At 34.7% G+C, this 21,509-nt stretch overlaps 3 protein-coding genes across 4 annotated transcripts in view; 2 read left to right on the top strand and 1 right to left on the bottom strand.

The window, feature by feature from the left end:
• Positions 1-989: 989 nt before the first annotated feature.
• Positions 990-21,509, bottom strand: part of LOC124900091 (receptor-like protein EIX1) — a 35,302-nt gene continuing 14,782 nt past the window's right edge. For both annotated transcript variants that reach the window (XR_007057759.1, XR_007057756.1), the window contains exons 4-5: positions 1,631-2,098; positions 990-1,552 (exon numbers count right to left, since the gene is read on the bottom strand). The gene's annotated coding sequence lies outside the window, so the exon portion shown is untranslated. The remainder of the gene's footprint in view (positions 1,553-1,630; positions 2,099-21,509) is intronic.
• LOC107855011 (syntaxin-31) lies at positions 1,300-2,438 on the top strand. The gene has a single exon (XM_016699987.2). It carries the CDS (start codon positions 1,300-1,302, stop codon positions 2,293-2,295), a length of 996 nt encoding a protein of 331 aa, XP_016555473.2. The 3' UTR covers positions 2,296-2,438.
• LOC107854994 lies at positions 19,919-21,286 on the top strand. Its single transcript, XM_016699975.2, has one exon. The coding sequence runs from the start codon at positions 19,919-19,921 to the stop codon at positions 21,284-21,286; it is 1,368 nt and encodes a 455-aa protein (XP_016555461.2).

Genomic DNA, 21,509 nt, shown 5'->3' with positions numbered 1-21,509 from the left:
GAGTTCAGGTACTGTTGCAACAGGTTAATAATATGTTACAACAGATATTTACCCTGTTGCAACAGACAACATGTCTGTTGGAATCGAGTTCAGGTTCTGTTACAGCAGGTTACTAATCTGTTACAATAGATATTTATCATGTTGCACTAGATAACTAATCTGTTGCAACAAATGGGTCATATGTTGCAACAGATGATCCATATGTTCGATTCATGTTAAGGCACTATGAAACCATAAACATGAATCCATCATATGAGTCTTTCGTTGCAACAAATGTCTCATCTGTCGCAACAGATGATTGATCTGTTTAAACAGATGATTCTAATGTTGTATTCATGTTCGCGTGCTATCTATTGTTGAAAAAACAACACGATAGCAGTTACCCAGATGACAAATTTAACTAAAATTCATAATTTGACTTACCAAAGTCTACTATGAAGTAATGCCAAAGTGGAAAGTGATGTACGAAACAAAATTTGACCTAAGAAATTAGTCAAATAGCAACAGTAGCGGTAACAACAACAACAACAATGGTTAATAAGAAGAAGATGAAGATGATAATGAAGTAGAAGATGATGAATAAAGCAGCAGCAATAATAAACAACAAAAATCGCTAAGAGAGAAAAAACAACAATGAATGAGAAGAAAGACAAACACACCTTTTTTTTACTCCGTTTTTCATTATATTAGGTAAACATTTGGATCAAAGTATAAATTTAAAAACTTCCGGGCTATTCTTAAACTTACCCAACTTTCTTAATCCATAATAAAGTAATTGTCACCTCCACTCAATTATTAAGACTTGTGTCATCTACATCTCATTTTAATACTCTTTTATCACCTACAGCTCAGCCCTAGATACATGATATCATTGTATAATTTTAGTCCAATAAGTTAAAACACTTTCGAGCATATTTTAGATCTTTCAATCAAATTACTTAAATCTTCATATTGGTAAATTAACTTTTTATAGTAATATTCAAAAGTAATGAATTGCAAGCACGACTAACATTCTATTAACTTAAATTCATTCTCATAATACAAAGAATAGTAGTACGATGTAAAGAATTTGGCTAAAAAAAATTTGGCTTACTATAATTTAGCTTAAAAAAATGATAACTAAGATTTGATTTTAAGCCTCTAATTTTAATAAGTCATCCTTGTTTCTAGCCAAAAAATTAGGAAACATCTTTGGACCCCAAAACATTGGCATCTGACCAGCAAGGCTCCCCGTACGTCCCCGCCATATCCCTGCGATTTGTAGACACATGACCAATATTTGCAATTAGATAGCATCAAATGTCAATGGCCTCTTCTGGAGCTTGGACATATCGAGATCGAACTTCTGAATTCACATCTTTGTCCAAGACATTGAAGAAGATAACAGGAAGCCCTGTACATGATCAATCACAACTGAATTTTGCCCTGTCTACTCCTGACCGATCTGAATTTAACAAGAAGGCATCGAAAATTGGGTTAAATATCCACCAAATCTTCCAGAAAATTGATAGACTCGCTAAATTGGCAAAACGATCATCCATTTTTGACGATCCTAGCAAAGAAATCCAAGAATTAACTTCTTTGATTAAAAAAGATATTAGAACACTTAATGTGGGAGTTTCGGATTTACAAGCCTTGCAAGACACGGCAGTGGCTGATGGATCTCATTCAAAAGATACAGTTGTGCATTGTACCGCTATTTGTGATGATCTGAAGACGAGGCTTATGACAGCTACAAAATCTTTCCAGGATGCGCTAACTATAAGGACAAAGAATATGAAAGCTCATGAGGACCGGAGACAAATATTTTCTACGAATCTTGCAAGAGAAAATCCTTTGAAGCAGCCTCCAAAGACTACAGCAGAACCACCACCTTGGTCAACTCCTTCATCAGTTTCACCGGCAAATGATGTTCAAGGCAGCAGCCAATTAAGGCGGAGATTGGCTTCGGACAATCCTCCATCTCATCAAATGGAAACGTCGTCCATGTTGCAAGAAGTGGTTCCAAGACAAGAAAGTTTCACGCAAAATAGGGCAACTGCTCTTCAAAATGTTGAATCCACTATTTCAGAATTGAGTGGGATCTTCACCCATCTAGCTACAATGGTTGCACAACAAGGGGAACTTGCGATCAGGATTGATGATAACATAGACGAGTCATTAACAAATGTTGAAGGTGCACAAGGTGCTTTATTAAAGTACTTAAACCAATTATCATCAAACAGGTCTCTCATGGTCAAAATTTTTCTCATTGTGATACTTTTTCTCTGTATATTTATATTTTTTCTGGCTTGATGTCGATTATGAGAGGTAGATAGATACACTGTCATTGTTACATATGGCGGTATTCCTCCACTAGATTATCTAAGTAGTAATCAGAAGCCGACTTCTCTCAATAGCTTGCTCTGAGAGGTGTAATACTAAGCTGTCCTTTGTAACATAGGTGTTGCGTTGGCAGAACCAAATTTCCCGAGTAGTAATTCAATTATCAGTAAGCTCATTGTAGAGTAGGTTGGTCCCAAAACCAACTAGGAATGTGACCCGAAATTCCAGAGGCCGATAAATCAAGCTCCGAAATGTTACTCTGCATACGCAGCCAGTTTGGGAAGCGAGGACCCAATTTTAAATGTGCTAGACGAATGACATTCAGTTGAAATGGGGGAATCCAATTTGAACTGATTTGGACATGTAGTTGAGCATTGAAAGAGAGGTCCAGCTCGTGCAACTGAAGGAGTTTGAACAGATCAACTTCAGTTATTGTGCCTTCAAACTGATTGGAATCAAGGTACAACTTCTCGAGTTTGGGAAGGTGTCCAATGAACTTAGTTAAACCACTCAACTGATTATGTGAAAGATACAATTCCCTCAACAATGAACAGATAAAAATCGGGGACTGATCCCACAATTTCATTCCAATATAAATCCAAAATAACAAGACTTGGAAGCTTTCCAATAACTCTGGGGTGGATTCATTCAACTTGTTACGTCGGAGCCTCAATTCTCTCAAAGATGTGAAATCTGCTACAATATCAGTCAGTGAACCACCAATGTGATTCTCTTCTGTTGGTTTATTTAAACAAAGATGGGGCAGCGAAAAAGGGTTAAAATGGTTCTCAATCGATTGAATAACTTTCAATAGCTTTCAATAAGCTTTCAATAGCTTTCAATAATTTTATTAAGCATTGAGGGGCTTTAAATAGTCAACATGAAACAAAAAATCTGCATAATTTCAAATTGAAAAGCCTACAATTTCTCAACTACTCAAGCAACCTAGTTAAAATTCAAAATTCAAATTCATCTTAATCTAAACAAATTATTTTGCTATAAACTAGTGCAGTAACTTAAAGTAATTTTCAACACTCCTTATTTGCTTTAGTTACTGCAATTTAAAAAAGTCGCTCCTCCTCAATGTCTGCTTCCGCAAATTGTACTTGAGGATTATTTTTAAGCTTGCACACTTTTGTAACATGACCTGCTTGTTAGCAATTTCCACAGATTGCATCAGGTCTCCACCAACAAAAATTCTCCAAGTGTGTTTTTATTTTGCAGTGTCTGCAAGGAGGATAATTACCTTTTCCTTTTTTGTTTTGTACATTTAAGGCACTTTCAGTAACATTGTCTTGTCTAAAGGCTCTTCTTTGCTCTTGTGCTTGAAGAGCACTTATTAGTTCTTCAATAGAGATAGTAGAGAGATCTTTTGACTCTTCCAGAGATGAGATTTTAGACTTGAATCTCTCCGAAATTGTCACAAGAATTTTTTCTACTATTCTGTCATCTTTGAAATCCTCGCCAAACAACCTGATTTTGCTGACAAGCAAAGAAATCTTTTCAGAACACTTAACAATAATTTCATTCTCTTGCATTCTAAGAGATTCAAAATCCCTTTTCAAATTCAAAATTTACATTTGTCTAACTCGATCACTTTCTTGATATTCTTTTTTTAGCTTTTCCCAAGCTTCATTTGCTGTCTCACAAGCAATGATTTTAGAAAAAATCGAATCCACAACTGAATTTTGAATTACAGTTTTGGCTTTGAATTTTTTGAGCTTTTCATCTGAATGAGATTTAATTTGAGCAACAGTAGGATTTTCAGGGAGTGGTTGTAATGGTGTATCATCCGCTACAACTTCCCACAGATCATAGGCTTGAAGATATAATTTCATTTTCACTGACCAAATTTGGTAGTTTTCGCCGGTGAAAATTTTTGGGGCATTTAATGAGAGACTGCTGCTTGACATCTTTTTGGTTGAAAATAGCCCTACGCATTGAAAATAAGCACGGGTTGAAAATGGTAGCCCTGACGAGTTAAAATGGAGCCCTTACGGGTTAAAAAAGTAGCCTTTGCGGGTTAAAAATGATATGGTAGCGCTTTGAAATAATTCACAGAATAAAGCTCTTAATACCACTGTTGATTTTTTAAAACAAAGATGGGGCAGCGAAAAAGGGGTTAAAATAGCTCTCAATGGATTGAATAACTTTCAATAGCTTTCAATAAGCTTTCAATAATTTTATTAAGCATTGAGAGGCTTTAAATAGTCAGCATGAAACAAAAATCTGCATAATTTCAAAGTGAAAAACCTATAATTTCTCAACTACTCAAGAAACCTAGTTAAAATTCAAAATTCAAATTCATCTTAATCTAAACAACTTATTTTGCTAAAAACTAGTGCAGTAACTTAAAATAATTTTCAACATCCTCTAGGTTCAGGTACTCCAGAGAATCTGATATGCATGACAAGTTTTTCATTATGTCAAGTAGCTGCCCATCTAATCTATTAGAAGACATTCGCAACAACTTCAGATTACTAGTGTCCCCAAAGCATCTAAGGAAACCACATTCTAGCACATTGTCAGAAAGATTAAGATGTTCCAGGGATTGCATATTCCAAAAGAAATCAGGAATCGAACCCTGGAGAGAGTTCTGAAAATGATCTAGATGAGCCATGGAGAACATGTTCCCAAATTCATAAGGAATATAACCATCTAAAGCATTATTAGAGAGATCAAGGTGAGTCAGACAGTTAGGAAAGACGGGCACACAATCAAAGAGCTCGACAAGGTAGCAGCGAAAAATACCCAAGACTAAACTTTCCCTTTCAACTTGAACCAAGAGGAGAAAAACAAACCCAAGAAAAATAGAGTAATATACAGTAAATAAATCAACCAAATGAAACAAGACAAGAATAAAGGCAATCACACGAGACACAAGATTTACGTGGAAAACCCTTCAGTGTGAAGAGTAAAAACCACGGGATCAAAACCTCCACTATAATCACCAACTAGTTACAATATTGTCCTCCGAAATGGCCACCAAATAAGTGCCAAATAACAAGCAACAATACATACACCATAGCAACAAAACAAGAGAGTAAAGAAATGCAAACACCAAAATTATAGCTATTGTTTGGGACTAAAAAACATGATCTACAGAACACCAAATCAAGCTCTATTAGTTCCTAATAAAATATCGAGATGAGAGAAATACGCAGTCCAAAAATTAGCTCAATCGGATAAGAAACGAAGCGGAAATCGCAGTTTAAAGATGATAGTTGTGGCTAAAATATTTTGGACGAAAATCTGCTCTCTCTCCTTTTGTGTTCTGAACTCTTAATTTTGTGAATGGTGAATAATACCTGAAAAGGTCAATATATATGCCCCATAGAATTGGGCTATGGTCAAAGTGGGTTAGTCCAATAACTTGGGCTTCATTTTATCCATATAAGAAGGGACAAAGGCTCATGACCCAATAATTCTCCCCCTCCCGACTATGTGGAGGAGACCGCCATCCCGGAGATCATGCAACAATCATCAAACTTCCCTCTTGGCAAAGCTTTAGTCATCATGTTGGAACCATTTTCATCTGTGTGAATCTTCTCAAGTTAAAGCAATTTAGAATCCAACACATCCCGAATCCAATGATATCTCACATCAATGTGTTTAGACCGACCATTAAATGTATAATTTTTTCCAATATATATGGAACTTTGACTTTCTCAATAAATAACATACCTCTCTTGAGCACTGTAATGCCCCGAAGTTTTTCTTAGCTAAATTTTATCCCTAAAATATAAAGCATTGGCTTCTAGAATGATTTATACTTATTTATCTATGGAATCCCTTAGATTTTAATTTTTCATTATGTAGATGATTGAATAAGCTTTTCGTCGATATAAGATTCGTCCAAAACGGACACTCAGTGAAGAAGTTATGACTATTTTATGTGCTAGTCGTAAAACATCGTCATTCTGGTGTTTAGCGCGTCGCGGAGAGGGTTCAATTAGCAATTTTCAAATTTTAGTGGGATCTCGCGATAGTGGCGCATCGCTAAGGATCCCAATTTTCCATTCATCAATTTCCAGTGAGCCACCGCAAAAGTGGCGCGTCGCGATGGCCCATAAAATTGGGTTCCCAGTTTAATTTTTTTCCAGCTTTGTTCAGAAGTAACAAGGGTAATTTGGAATTTTTTTCAATCCTCTTAAAACGTCCAAATAGTAGATTAAGACCTCTACAAGCAGAATATATGACATTCTCAAGATTTTCCTCAAAACAAAAATCCTAGTTCATATACTTCTCCTCCAAGAAACTCAAGATTCAACCGTCGGTTTTCAAAATTGACTAAAGATTTGGAATCCTCAAACCGTAGGCTTCAAGGATAATCCCTTATTCTTCGTAATCGAGGTACATGAGGTTTATCCTAAAAACTACATGGGCTTGTAATTGTTAAAGCATAATTTAAAGGTTTTGATACATGTATTTTATGGGGGTTTTGAAAACTATATTACTGATTATGCATTTCAAAAGTTTCAATGCTACTATTGCTTTGGCCTTGTAGTCTTTTCCCTTAAATTGATTTACATATATATGTATATGTATGAATTTGAGATTTAAGATTGTTGAGAGCATAAATTATGAACTCCCTCTCTTGTATTGAATTAAAGATTATGGTTTTGTGATTTGAAAGATGTTTTTGCAATATCCTAGCATTTGAACATGATTTGGAATTGTTGAGAGGGTGTTTATTGACATCAATATGTTCTTGTGTGTATGAGAAAGTATTGAATGTGTTTACATGAGGTTTGAAAAAAGGAAAGATTCATTGAATTGAATTATTGAAATGTTGATCTCAAAACTTGTGTTTTGAATACAGAGATTTATGATAGACTAATAATATACCATATGTATTTATGCCATAATAGATTATGTTTTCAGAGCATATTTTCAAAGTATGTTTTCAGAGCATGTTTTCAGAGTATGTTTTCAGAGACTATATGCTTTGATAGAGTTTTAACAAAGGGCTTAAAGAGGGTTAGGTGGTTACCCAAAGAAGGCGCGAGTTCAAGAAACTCTTATCCTAAACCGTATTTGTCGATACGGGTAGATTATTATTGTACGTCGGCAACGACCGTGTGGCGTAGTAGATTCAGAGACTCCGACCCTTGCGGCACACTTGGGTTGGGGGATTCACTGCCGAGTTAATGACAGTTTCCATATAGCCCATGGAATTTTTCAAAGTTGTAGGGTATACCACCTAGCACAAAAGTAACACAGATTTCTCAGAGCTGAGATGATTTTTACAGAGTTTTTAAAAATACCCATGTGAATTCTTACTACATGATATACTTATGAACTGTTTTAAATTGCTCTCATATATGTTGATTTATAAATGATTATTTTGGATATTCTTTGCGTACCAGTACATCTGTATTGACCTTTCCCCCTACCTCTCAGGTTCTGAGACTCAGTCTAGGGGTCCAGATAAGTAGTAGATAATTCAGACAGCTGATCAGATTATGCAGTGGTGAGCCTTCTCTATTCCAAAAGGCCTGTCTTCTCAGATTATGTCACTTATTTTAGTTTTGGTCTACTGGGGGCCTTGTTCCAGTTTCAGACAGTTGTCAGATTTCATGTAGTAGAGATTTCGCAAACTGAGTCAGATGTTATTTAGATGTATTTGATTTACAGTTTCCATACCTATGTTGAATTCAGAGTTGACCATGTTCTCGTAGCAGATTATGTTTCTGCATCTTCTTTATTATATGAATGTTATTGATGATTACCAGATTAAGAAGGGCATTTCAGGCCTTCATGGTTCGGGATGCCCGTCGTCGCCAGGCCCTAGTTCGGGTCGTGACAAGCATAACCAAGTTTCCCCAAGAATCTCTTCGTCCAAAGCAATTCTTTACAAGCTTCAACGGTAGCAATAAGCTCAGCTTCTGTAGTAGAAAGAGCAACACATTTTTTCAACCTAGATTGCCAAGACACAGCTCCCCCTGTAAAAGTAACCAAATACCCTGAAGTAGACTTGCGAGTATCAACATCACCAGTCATGTCTAAATCAGTATAACCACAAAGAATAGGCTTCCCTATACTAAAACACAAACTCAGACTAGAAGTGTCACAAAGATATCTCATAATCCACTTACAACATTCCAATGTTCTCTTCTCGGATTAGAAAGAAAACCGCTAACAATACCAATAGCATAAGCAATAACTAATCTTGTACAAACCATTGAATACATCAAACTACCAATGACTGAAGCATAAGGAACTTTCTTCAAATCTTTCTTCTCATCATCACTGGAAGGATACTACTTCGTTCTCAATTTGAAGTGCATAGCTAAAGGTGTACTGACAACCTTAGCCTTATCCATGTTGAATCTTTGAAGTACTTTCTGAATGTACTTTTCTTGTGTAACCATAATTTCTTGGCCTTCCTGTCACGTACAATCTGCATGCCAAGAATCTGCATTGCTAGTCCTAAGTCTTTCATAGAAAAAGACTTACTCAACTCTTGCTTCAACTTTTGAATCCTGCAAGTATTATGACCAATAGCAAGCATGTCATCAACATAAAGGAACACAATAATAAAGTCACCATCAGAGAATTTTTTTCACAAAAACACAATGGTCTAAAGTAGTCTTCTTGAAGCCCTGCTGACTTATAAAGGAACCAAACTTCCTGTACCACTGCCTAGGAGCTTGTTTCAAACCATACAATATCTTCTTCAATTTGCAAACATAATTCTTTTTTTTCTTTAATTCAAAATCTTTGGGCTGCTCCATATAAATTTTTTCATCTAAGTCACCATGGAGAAAAGTAGCTTTAACATGTATTTTCTCAACCTCTAAATCTAGACTTGCAGCTAAGCCTAGAACCATACGAATGGATGACATCTTCATAACCGGAGAAAATATCTCATTAAAATCAACTCCCTTTTTATGGTTAAATCCCTTCAAAACCAATCTAGCTCTATACCGTGGAATTGGATTAGCATCTTCATGCTTCACCCGAAAAACCCACCTATTTTTTAAAGCTTTTCTGTCTTTAGGCAGCTTAAGCAAATCAAAGGTATGGTTATCTTGCAAAGATTTAATTTCATCTTTCATAGCATCAAACCACTTTTATTTTTCTTCACTTTCCATGGCTTCATCAAGACTCTCAGGTTCTCCTCCGTCATTCAAGAGTACATACTCACTGGGAGAATAATGAGATGAAGGTATTCTCTCCCTTGTAGATCGTCTGAGAGAACTCTCTGGAGCATCAATAACTGGTTACTAATCAACCATATCAACTTGCACTAGAGCATCACCAACTTCTTGCTAGTCATTCTGAACATGATCATCATCTTTATTATCAACTTGATTTTTATCACCATGAAGATTTTCTTCAGGAGCAGTAGTCAAAGAAACTGGACAAGATCAACTAGGCTCTCACTACTCTGAGAATCAACCTTCTCAGCTTTGTCAAAATCTTTAATTGTTTGGTCTTTAAAGAACACAACATCATGACTTCGAACAAGTTTGTTATCAACTGGATCATAGAAACGATAGCCAAATTCACCTTGACCATAACCAATGAAGATACACTGTCTAGTTTTAACATCCAACTTTGACCTTTCATCCTAGTAACATACACAAAAGATTTACACCCAAAGACTCTAAGATGATCATAAAAAACATTCTTACCAGACCAAACTCTATCAGGGACATCACCATTCAAAGAAACAGTAGGAGATAAATTGATAACATCAACAGTCGTATTAAGTGCTTCCACCCAAAAGGAATCTAGCAGCTTAGCATCTGAAAGCATACATCTAACCCTCTCAACTAGTGTATTATTCATCCTCTCTGCTAAGCCATTCAAATAAGAAGTCTTTGGAGGAGTTTTTTGATGCCGAATGCCCTACTCTCTATAATATCTATCAAAAGGACCAATATACTCACCACCATTATCTAAACGGATGCATTTCAATTTCTTCCCTCTCTGTCTTTCAACCAAAGACTAAAAATTCTTGAACACATCAAGTACTTGATCCTTGGACTTCAAAGGAAATACCCAGAGTTTGCGAGAATGATCATTAATAAAAGTCACAAAGTAAAGTGTACCACCATGAGACCTTACTTTAAAAGGACCGCACAAATCAGAATGCACCTACTCCATCAAATCGAGCTTTCTTAAAGGCGGATGACTCTGAAAATAAACTCTTTTCTGTTTACCGGCTAAGCAATGAACACACTTCTTCAACTTTTCTTGTTTTACTTCACAAAGAAAATTTTTCTTAGCCAAACTATCAATCCTCTTCTCACTCATATGACTTAACCTTCTATGCCACAAATCTGATGAAGTATCATTCTCTACCAAGTTTATCAAGCTTTTAGAAGTAGAGCCCTGAAATACATACAAGTTAGACAACTTGTCACCTCGAGCCACAATCATCGAACCTCTAGTAAGCTTTCACTGGCCCGCACCAAGGGTATTAACATAACCCTCATCATCAAGACTTCCTACAGAAATCAAATTCAGGCGAACATCTGGAGCATCCTTGACATTATTGAGAACTAGTTTGGAACCATTATTACTTTCCAAACAAACCGTGCCAATGCCAAGTACTTTAACTTCATCATTATTGCCTATTTTCAACATCCCAAAATTACCTGGAGTATAAAAATAAAATAATTCCTTCTTAGGCATAACATGAGAAGTAGCACCAAAATCCACAAATCAGCTAGACTCATCGCGAACAAGATTGATGGTATCCTCACCACAAGCAACAAGAAGATCATCATTAGCAACAACAGCAACACAATTTTTATTATCGTCTTCTTTCTTTTGCCGTCTTATATCTCTCTTATGTTAGTAACAATATTTCATGATATGTCCCTTTTTGTTGCAATAGTCACATGTAACATTCTTGAATTTGTACCTTGACTTGCTTCTACTTTTATCTCTATCATTTGAATCTCTGGACTTGTTTCTCCCCCTTTCTTCAATAACCAAAACATTAGAGTGTGAAGATGAAGAAGATGAGGCTAGAGATCTTCTTCTCATCTCTTCATTCAAGACACCACTTTTAATATATTTCATAGTTACAATACCACCAAGAGCAGAATTAGTCAAAGAAACTCAGAGAGTTTTCCAAGAGTCAAGCAGAGTATGAAAAAGCCAAAGTCCCTGAATTTCTTTATCGAACTTTACACCCATTCTGGACAGCTGTTCAAAGCACCCTAAAAATTATTAATATGATCAGAAATAGGACTATCCTCTTTATACCTGATATTCATCAATTGCTTAATCAAGAACAACTTGTTATTGCCAGTCTTCAAAGCATAAAGTATTTCGAGCTTGTTCCACAAACTTCTAGCATGTGTCTCATTCATAATATGATTTCTAATATTATCTTCAACCCATTGTCTAATATAGCCACAAACCTGTAAGTGCTCAAATTCCCATTCCTCATCTATCATGGATTCAGGTTTAATAGATGCAAACATAGGTAGATACATTTTCTTGACAAATAGAAGATCTTTTATCTTGCCTTTCCAAGTATGATAGTTACTACCATTCAAACACACCATCTTGCTCATATTTGCCTCCATTATTCAAATCAAAAATAAACAACAATCAACGCTATGATACTACTTGTTAGGAAAGACGGGCACACAATCAAAGAGCCGAATAGGGTAGCAGCGGAAAATACCTAAGACTAAACTTTTCCTTTCAACTTGAACCAAGAGGAGACAAACAAGCACAAGTAACATAGAGTAATATACAGAAAACAAATCAACCACATAAAACAAGACATGAATAAAGGCAATCACACGAGACACAAAATTTATGTGAAAAATCCTTCAGTGTGAAGAGTAAAAACTGTAGACATGTGATTTTTGATCCTCCCTAAATTTTAACTTGTTTATTGATATTAAATATTTATATTTATATTTAATCATATATTATTTTGATTATTATTTTTATTTTCAATAATTTTTTAAAATAATAAATAATTAAATAAAGTTAATTTCAAGATATTTTATTTTATTTTATTTTATTTTTATATTTATTATTATTTTCTTCTAATTTGTAAAATAATACAAAATTTAAAAAATAATAATTTTTATTTTATAAATTTTTAATAAATTAATTAATAGTTTTAATATTATTTTATTTATATTTGACTATTTATAAATTGTTATTAAGTTTTGTTAAATATAAATTAATTAATTATTATATTTGTTATTATTATTATTTTATTTATTAATTTTTATTTTATATAATTTATTTATTATTATTATTATTACTATTATTTTCTATATAAAAAAAAATAGAGGAGCTTTAGTTTTAAAATTTTAAAATCCCCTTCCCCCTATCAGATAATAACCATTGCCCCCCCCCCCCCCCCAAAAAAAGATAACTACTTCCTCCCAAATACCTGTATTTAAAGGTTTCTACGTACTTTACAAAAAGCATCATCAGATACTGCGACAAGAAATCAAAAAAAAATCTAAGAAAACTACTGAGAAGAGGAGAGAAAAACATCAGACAAAAGGGAGAAAAGAAGGAAGTAAAAGTTGAAACTCCATTCGAAATTTTCGGTGACGAATCTCATTGTTCAGTCTAAATTATTCAGGTTCTTGTTCAATCTTTGTACTATTATTTTATAAGTTTCATGAAGTATCAAAGAATTGATCAAATTTGTTTCATGTAATTTCATGCATATTTTTTTAGTGCATGTGGTTGACTAATTATGCAAGTTTTATCGTTACTGGGAGTTGTACGACTAAGTTATTGAATACTTATATATTTGCTTGTTGATTTAGAGTTTAATATATTCTTGTGTCGGGTCTACATTGTAAGTTTTTTTTTTTTTTCTTAAATACTAACATCAAAATACTTAGAATAAAGTGGGGGAGAAGAGTCGTGAGGGAGGATTTATTTTAATCAAAATATACTTCTATGTTAACTGTTGTTTGTAATGTTTAAGAGTCTAGTATCATATTACTCTCTAAAATTATATTTAACAACAAAAAAAAATAGGAGTCGTGTATTTGGCAAATCACAGTGAACTAGGTTAAGTGAATAAGTTAGAACCTTTGTTGGTTAAGGGACTTTAAATTAATATTTTGTTGGGACCTTTTCTTCCCAGTTCACGATTTAACTCTAGTGAGGCTTAATGGTGTTCTTTTTAGTATTTATTACTTCTAAGTCACTTGTTTAGTTTAAAAAGTAGTTTGAAATAGACATCATGATATTATATAAAGGTTAGTCTTTAGTTCATGGTTTACTGGAATGTGAAAGTAGATATTACAAATCACATAATAATATTTGCATGGTCGTTGGAGTCCCACATATGGTTTATTTTGTTATATTTTATATCACTGCTTTATTTTTTTAATTATTATTTATTTATTTATTTATTTATTATTATTATTATTGTAATTAATAAAACTCAATAAATTATTAGTTATGTTAATTTATCATTTAAATAATATTATTTTAGTTTACTGTTAAAAAATTATTGTTAAGATTATTTAATGTACTATTGTATATATAATTTTGATTATTTAAATGAATTTTATGTTTAATTTAATTCATTTTCTATTTTTGCTGTTTAAAGTTTAAATGATAAAGCTTTACATATTTCATATATATATATATATATATATATATATATATATATATTTAATAAAATTTAATAATTACTTATTGAATTAATTATTTGCTATAATTGAATATTACTTTAATTTATTGTCAAGTTTAAATAGTATTTCGAAATGATAAATTGTATGAGTTTACAAAATTAAACCAAAGTTTTGACGTTACAGAAATTTTAGACACGTTTAAAATATTCGTCTCAATTAAGAATGCGGCGTACACATCTTCTTGAGACATTTAAAATTTCAAGAATGTAATAATACATCTTGATAAATATGTTTAAAGTTTCATCGATTTATTTAATATAAGATAATAGTCGAATATTTTCAGTATAATAAAAAATGAGTGAACCTAGGCCTTAACATAATTTAATAAAATAGTTTGTCAAGATAAGTCAATAAAAGTGACCGTTCTAGAACCACGGGACTGAGAGGTGCCTCACACCTTCCCTTCGGTCAATAGAATTTCTTACCTGTCTTCTGTTTTTGCAGACCAAAATAAAGAGTCATTTCCTTTTGACTAGGGATTTAAAAAGGTGACTTGGAACACCATAACTCAATTCCAAGTGGCGACTCTATAAATTAAAATAATCCCTATTCAATATCGTCACTTTAATTGGAAAAATCCTTCGACCTCGACCGCCTCGGGCGAAAAAAGGGTGTGACATCTCTGGCGACTCCATTGGGGAATTATAAGAATTCGAGCTTTTTATATTGACTTATACTTTCTTTAACTATTGTTGATATTGTGTTTTTTGGCCATATATGGTACTTGTTGCTCATTTATTGCTTTGATATTATTTGAACTGTATTATATATTGTCTTCTCTCGCGTACTCCTTCTGAGTCTCTGAAATAGGATAGAGGGAATGCAGCATATGCATCCCACCTTCTTTTTGAGATAGCTGGAGTGTCAAGGCACCTGGTGAAGGATACAGTCACACATGTTAGGTAGGGTTCGGATCAACAACGAAGGCGGTGTTGCCCTGCTACCAACCAAGTTATCCCTCCCTGGCTCGAGTGTCCTCTCGAGTAAGCCAGTCTAGTCACCTATCCCTATTAGGCTTAAACTTAGAAGAACAAAAAACTCAGAATTTGATTATCCCTATTAGGTGTCACTTTATTTGCATCATATGCATTTGACTTAGCGGGACTCGGCACAGGGGCCGGGTCTGTCTAGGAAAGGTAACCCACTTTATAAAGACCAACATGCACATCCTACGTGCTCTTTGACATTTGTTTGGAAGGCTATTTATGTGTTGACCGGTTTTTAGGCAACATTAAAATGCAAGAGATTAAATTATCGTCACAGTTAGTGAATCATTTTGAAAGAAAAATTTAATTTTTAAAAGAGAAAAAATTTTAGTAACATAGTTTTATGGTTTTCATGAACTACGAGGGTCTGATTCTCACTTTTTATGAGATACGTAGGAAGTTCTACCTAGGATACGACCATTTATTTGAAAAACAATAATAATATATTTATTCACAGATTTATAGAAGGATATTTTTAGAAAAATGATTGTTTTCATTAATATTATTATCTTTATTTTACTTTTTATTTTTATTTTCAAAATTAATTTTAACATAAAAATCATAATAGCCTGAACCTTTAGGGGTCGTGAACTAAATTTTTCTAAAATAATAAAATACATACACATATTTTAACAGTTTTGAACCTTTAGGGGTCGTGAGACTAAAATCTTATACAACCTCATACATAAAACAATCATTCTTCTTTTCTTTATTTCTAAATCCTTTTATTTTATTTTTGTTCTTTTAAATGTACTTAGGGAGTATTGTCTTCAAACATATAGGTAAAATTGTCTAGAAGTCTGTTATTGCAAAGTTTTTGAGAGAGTCAATTTAAATAAGTGTTTTTCTTAAAAATATTATCAGTCTTGTTTCTCTCGCTTTGATTTTTGATAAAATTGTTTTTTACGTCTAAGTCTCAATTTAAGAGTCGCATTAGTTCTCACAAGTCAAGTTAAAAAATTCTTTTCAAAATTAATGAATTAAGTTTATCCTAAATCTAGAAATTTATTAATTTCATATCCTTGTCAATAGGTATAAAATGTCTCCCCCTGTTCATGGAAAGCGTCCAAAGAGAAAGAGAGATGGGAGTGTACCGCTTCAGGTTATGGATTGTACCCCTTTGCAGCTTTGGTTGTGGTGGAACGAAATGGATACATTTGATTATGACGAGATACATAAGTATTTGGGTTTTTGACGAGTATTATGACAATAAAGCCTAATTGGGAGATGATTGATGCGTTACTAACCTTCTGGGACCCGAAGAATAATGTGTTTCATTTTTCAGATTTTGAGTTGACTCCTATTGTAGAGGAGATAGCGGCCTATGTTGGATATGGGGATATGCATTGGAAGAAACTTATAGCTCCGAAACTTATTTCAATAAAAAAATTCTGCAAACTCACGAACATAAGGAACTCAAAAGAAGAATCGATGAAAAAAGGTTGGGTTTCCTTGCAGTTTTTGTACTATAGATACGGGAGGCAAGAGGGGTTCAAAAAGTACGGTAAGCAGCTCTATAATAAGGGGAATTTTAAGGCCTGGAAGGTTCACAGACGATTTGCATTCATGGTAGCCTTTCTAGGCACTATGGTTTTTTCGAGAAGAGAAGAAAAAATTAACATTCGTTTAGCAGGAGTGGTAAAGTTACTAATTAAGAAAGATTACACTATGGTGCCAATGATCCTGGTAGATATTTACCGTGCTTTGACTATTTATCATAAAGGAAAGTTTTTTTGAGGTATGTAATAACTTGTTACAGATGTGGATTGTGAAGCATCTCTACCGACGTCCTACAATGGCAAGATTTAATCCGGAAAGATTCAATCGCATCAAAGATTACGAAGAGAGGTTAGAGAAATATAAATGCCCATAAGGAGTTAGAGATTGGGATAAGCTTTTACGTTCTCTAACAGCAGATAAAATCACTTGGAATCTCCCTTGGTTCCCTTGGAGGCAAGTCATACACAGTTCTGTCATTTGGCTATTCTTATTATTAACGGGTATTAGGGGTGTTCAACAGTATGTTCCATTGAGAGTTTTACGTCATCTTGGAAGACGTCAAATAATTCCCATTATGGAAAATATGATCGAGTTTGTATTTGAGATCAAACTAGAGATCCCACTTCCGGAGGAATTGGCCCAGCAGATTTGGGAGGGTTATCGTATCATGGGGATTTAAACGGTGGTCATAGAGCGTGAGAGAGGAGAAGTTCACCCAGATTACTATAAATGGTTTGAAGAACAGTCGAGTCCACCAGTCAGACCAGAAAGATCTGTTAGGGAACCTATAGATCAGGAAGATGCAATCAGGATAGGGATTGAGAGAGCTATGCGAGAACATCATGAGGCCAACCAAGTCTTGAGAGCAGAATTAGAGCATGCCAGAGCAAAAATAGACGAACAACAAAGGGAATTTGCTGAAGAGAAAGCAAAATCAGCAGCTATTGAGGTTGCACTTCGGGGACAAATTAAACTAGCTACCACTAGGGGGTCACACGTTGCAAAACTTGCCGCATCTCGCATACAGCAATTGCAAGAAGTTGAAAAGAACATGCAAGAAGAACTTGATCGAGAGAGATCACAGGGGATCCATGAAAGAACAATATTGCGAGAACAGTTGGAGGTTGCTTCGGCTCGCGAACAGCGTGCAAGAGAGATGGTTGATTTTCGAAATCGACAGGCCCACGAATGGGATCAGTCCTTTAGTTCTCTTCGAGGAAAGGTCCGTCGTGTAGCACAACATACTGCCAGAATGGGTTTGGATGATCAGTAATTAGATCGTGAAGATTTTTTGGCACAAGTACCAGCTTTCGCACAGCGTCTCACTACTTCATTGGAGGACATATACTTCAGTTTGGGAGGACATATTAAGCCAAAGTCTCCTTGAATGGATAGTTTTTTTCTTTGTCATAGTTTTTCATTTTCAGTTTTAAAACTTTTTGTTTAGATGTTATGTCTTTTAGTTTTCAAATGTTAGTTAGTAGGTTTTATTTCAGGAGTTGGGTTAGTTATTTTGTTGTATTTATATTATAGAATGTAATGAAGTTGACTGTTTATTTCTATATATATTGCATATGTTTTACTTCACTTACTTTATTTATTTTCTTCAATAAAAAAAAGAGACAAAATAATCATTTTGTTAAATTCCTCCCGAGCTACGCAAGATCTGATTCATGTCCTAGCATGATACATAGGCAACCCTCCAAAGGGTTCGTCATAACTTTTGAAAAATTATGCCTATAAAAGCCGGGATGAAACACAAAGCTTCCATGATAGGTTGGAAAATGCATATAGAAGCATGACATATAACGTGGCATTATAATGTGTTAAATATATAACACTCACCCGTTTGCTACTTGGTCACAGAAAGATAAAGTAATTGGTGGTTAGTTTGTGGTTTAAACTAGCATCACATCCGTATAACACCAGATACAAGGTAAAAGAAAAATGACCCGCAGAGAAGGTATAGAGTCTGACAGTGAAGAAGAGCAAAATTAATTGATTTCCCAGGAAGTAGCATTAATGGAACAAATAAAGTCATTGAAAAAATAAATGGCAGAGATGTACCAAGCTTGGTTGAATGGACAAGCCCCGCCTTCTTCAATCCCTGGACTTTCGACTTCGAAAGATCCAAATTCTGACCCAGCTCAAACTAGTGATCTATTTTACCCACCAGGATTTGGCCCATTTGATAATATGTCTGGCATAGCTGTTACTTTTACCATGCACCCACCAAATCTCTTATCGCAAATAACCCATTTTTTACTTCTGTAGCACCAGCCACCGCGGGTACTCAACCGATAGTACCAAAGAATATGGAGAAACCAAGTCATGATATATTGTATCCTTCTGAAATGACTTTCAAATCTCAAAATCCATATTATCATGTTTATCAATGCGATACTCCTATCGTGATTGAGAAGATTGCCAAGAATGAGGAACAGGAGAAGATGGCTAGAAAAGTTAGAAACTTGGAGTAGAGTAAGAGAAATATGCAAGGATTAGGTGGACCAAAAAGTGTTTCCTACAAGGATTTGTGTATGTTTCCTGATGTACATTTGCCGATAGGATTCAAAATGCCAAAGTTTGACAAATATGAAGGACACGGCGATCCTGTAGCTCATTTGAACAAGTTTTGTAATCAATTAAGGGGGGCAGGAGGAAAAGAAGAATTATTGATGGCTTACTTTGGAGAAAGCCTTACAGGGATAGCTTCTGAATGGTTCATTGACCAAGAAATTTCCCATTGGCACGTATGGGATGACATGGCTCGAGATTTCATTCAACAATTTCTATATAACATTGAGATAGTGCCAGATCACACTACACTTGCCAACATAAGAAAAAAATGACTGAAAGTTTTCGAGAATATGCTATCAGATGGAAAGAGCAAGCTTCAAGAGTCAGACCATCGACAAAGGAATCTGAAACAATTAATCTCTTTCTGCAAGCACAAAAACCTGATTATTTCCATCACTTACTTTCTATAATTGGAAGCACATTTGTTGAAGTTATTAAAGTTGGAGAAATGGTAGAGAATGGAATAAAATCAGGAAAGATCATCAGCCAGGCCACTTTAAAAGCAACAACACAGGCAATTTAAAGTGGTGTAGGTAGTTTTAGAGGAAAGAAAAAAAAAGAGGATGTAGCAACTGTCGTGACAGGTCCACGACAAAATTGGAGAGGTGCGTGTCAAACATACGCATAAAATCCATTTTATTTCATTCCATCCCCCCAATATCCTATTTACAATGCACAATCATATGCTCAGGCTCCTTCTTACCTAAATGGCGTGCACCAGCAATCCAAAATCATCCACCGGCCCCGCAAGTTCAAAGAGGCCCTCCTACGTCTAATTTCTGACCTAGAGCAGACTTCAAAAGGGATAAAATGGTAAAAGATAATCTCACTCCTATTGGAATATCGTGCACCAGTTTATTTCATAGGTTGAGAAAAATGAATGTTCTAAACCCAATTGAGAGAAGGATCCCAAATCCTCCTCCGAAGAACTTGGACTATTCTAGAAGATGTGAATATTGTTCTGATGCCCCAGGGCATAACACGAAGAAATATTGGTATCTAAAAATAGCTATTCAAGAGTTGATTAATACCCAACAGATCATGGTAGAAAGTTCAGACGCTCCAAATGTCAATCAAAATCCACTGCCAGATCATAATAAAACAAATATGCTTGAAGTGATACTCAGTGGTGAAGATGCTATGATTTTGTTTAAACCGATCATTAAAATTAAAACTGATTCAGAAAAATCAGCAAATGTTGTGGATTTGACAAAAGAAAAGCCTGCAGAAGCGGAGGTGGTGATAACAAAACCCGAATCATCGAATGTTCCCTTGGTGGTAGGGAAAGAAATTTCAGAAAATATTGGGTCAAGTCAAATAAATCCAAAACTCATTATTCCCGAAAGATCCAATAAGCCTTTTTTAATCATAAAAGGAGCTCCCATAGCTTCTATTGTTATTAAACCAGTGTCACAGCTGCCTATGGTTGATACCAAGGTAGTCCCTTGGAATTATGATCACGTTGTGGTGATGCACAAGGGGAAAGAAGTGACTGAAGATATAGATGAAGTAGGGGGATTAACTCAATTTGGAAGATATTATGCTCCAGTAGAGTTAAGAAAGAATAAAAAAGGCAATGAAGAACGAATGACGGTCAAAAAGCCTGTTACTGATGAAGAAGCTGAAGAATTCTTAAAGAAAATGAAATTGCCAGAACATTTTGTTGTAGAACAGTTGAAGAAGACACCAACACATATTTCTTTGTTGTCTTCATTGATGCATTCAGAAGTACACCGTAAGGCTATAATGAAGATTCTTAATGAAGCATGTGTTCCCAGTGAAATTAAAGTGAATCAACTAGAAAAAGTTGTTGAAAGGATCCTTAAAGCAAATAAGATTACTTTCTCAGACGATGAATTGCCTGTGGAAGGTACTGAACATAATAAGGGTCTCTACATTACTGTGAAATGTGAGCATTCTATCGTCACTCGAGTGTTAATTGATGGAGGATCAGGCGCTAACATTTGTCCTATTTCAACTTTGCAAATGTTGAATATTAATGTAGAAAGAATCCGACCTAATAATGTATGCGTTAAGGGTTTTGACGGATCAAAAATCGATGCCATTGGTGAAATAGAATTCATATTGACAATCGGTCCTGTGGATTTTGCTATGGATTACCAAGTGCTGAACATTGATGCTTCATATAATATGTTATTGGTAAGGCCATGGATTCATAGGGCTAAAGCAGTCGCATCAACGTTGCATCAAATGCTAAATTCGAATGAGACAGGCAAGAGATAGTCGTTTATGGTGAAGGATACTTATCCATGTATAAAGACTACTCTGTTTCCTCCATCGAAGCAGATACTATAAACGGAGTATTGATTCATCAAACTTCTGAAGTAGTCGTTGTTGAGCATATCCTCGAGAGAAATCTTATCGCAAGACCACAATTATCCTCTGCATCTGTTATGGTAGTGAATGAAATGTTGAAGTATGGTTTCAAACCAGGGAAAGTTCTAGG

This window comes from Capsicum annuum, chromosome 7 (assembly GCF_002878395.1).
Source record: "Capsicum annuum cultivar UCD-10X-F1 chromosome 7, UCD10Xv1.1, whole genome shotgun sequence".
NCBI classification, from domain to species: domain Eukaryota; kingdom Viridiplantae; phylum Streptophyta; class Magnoliopsida; order Solanales; family Solanaceae; genus Capsicum; species Capsicum annuum.
The sequence above is the reverse complement of the archived record's forward strand: the minus strand, read 5'-3'. Positions and strand labels throughout refer to the sequence as shown.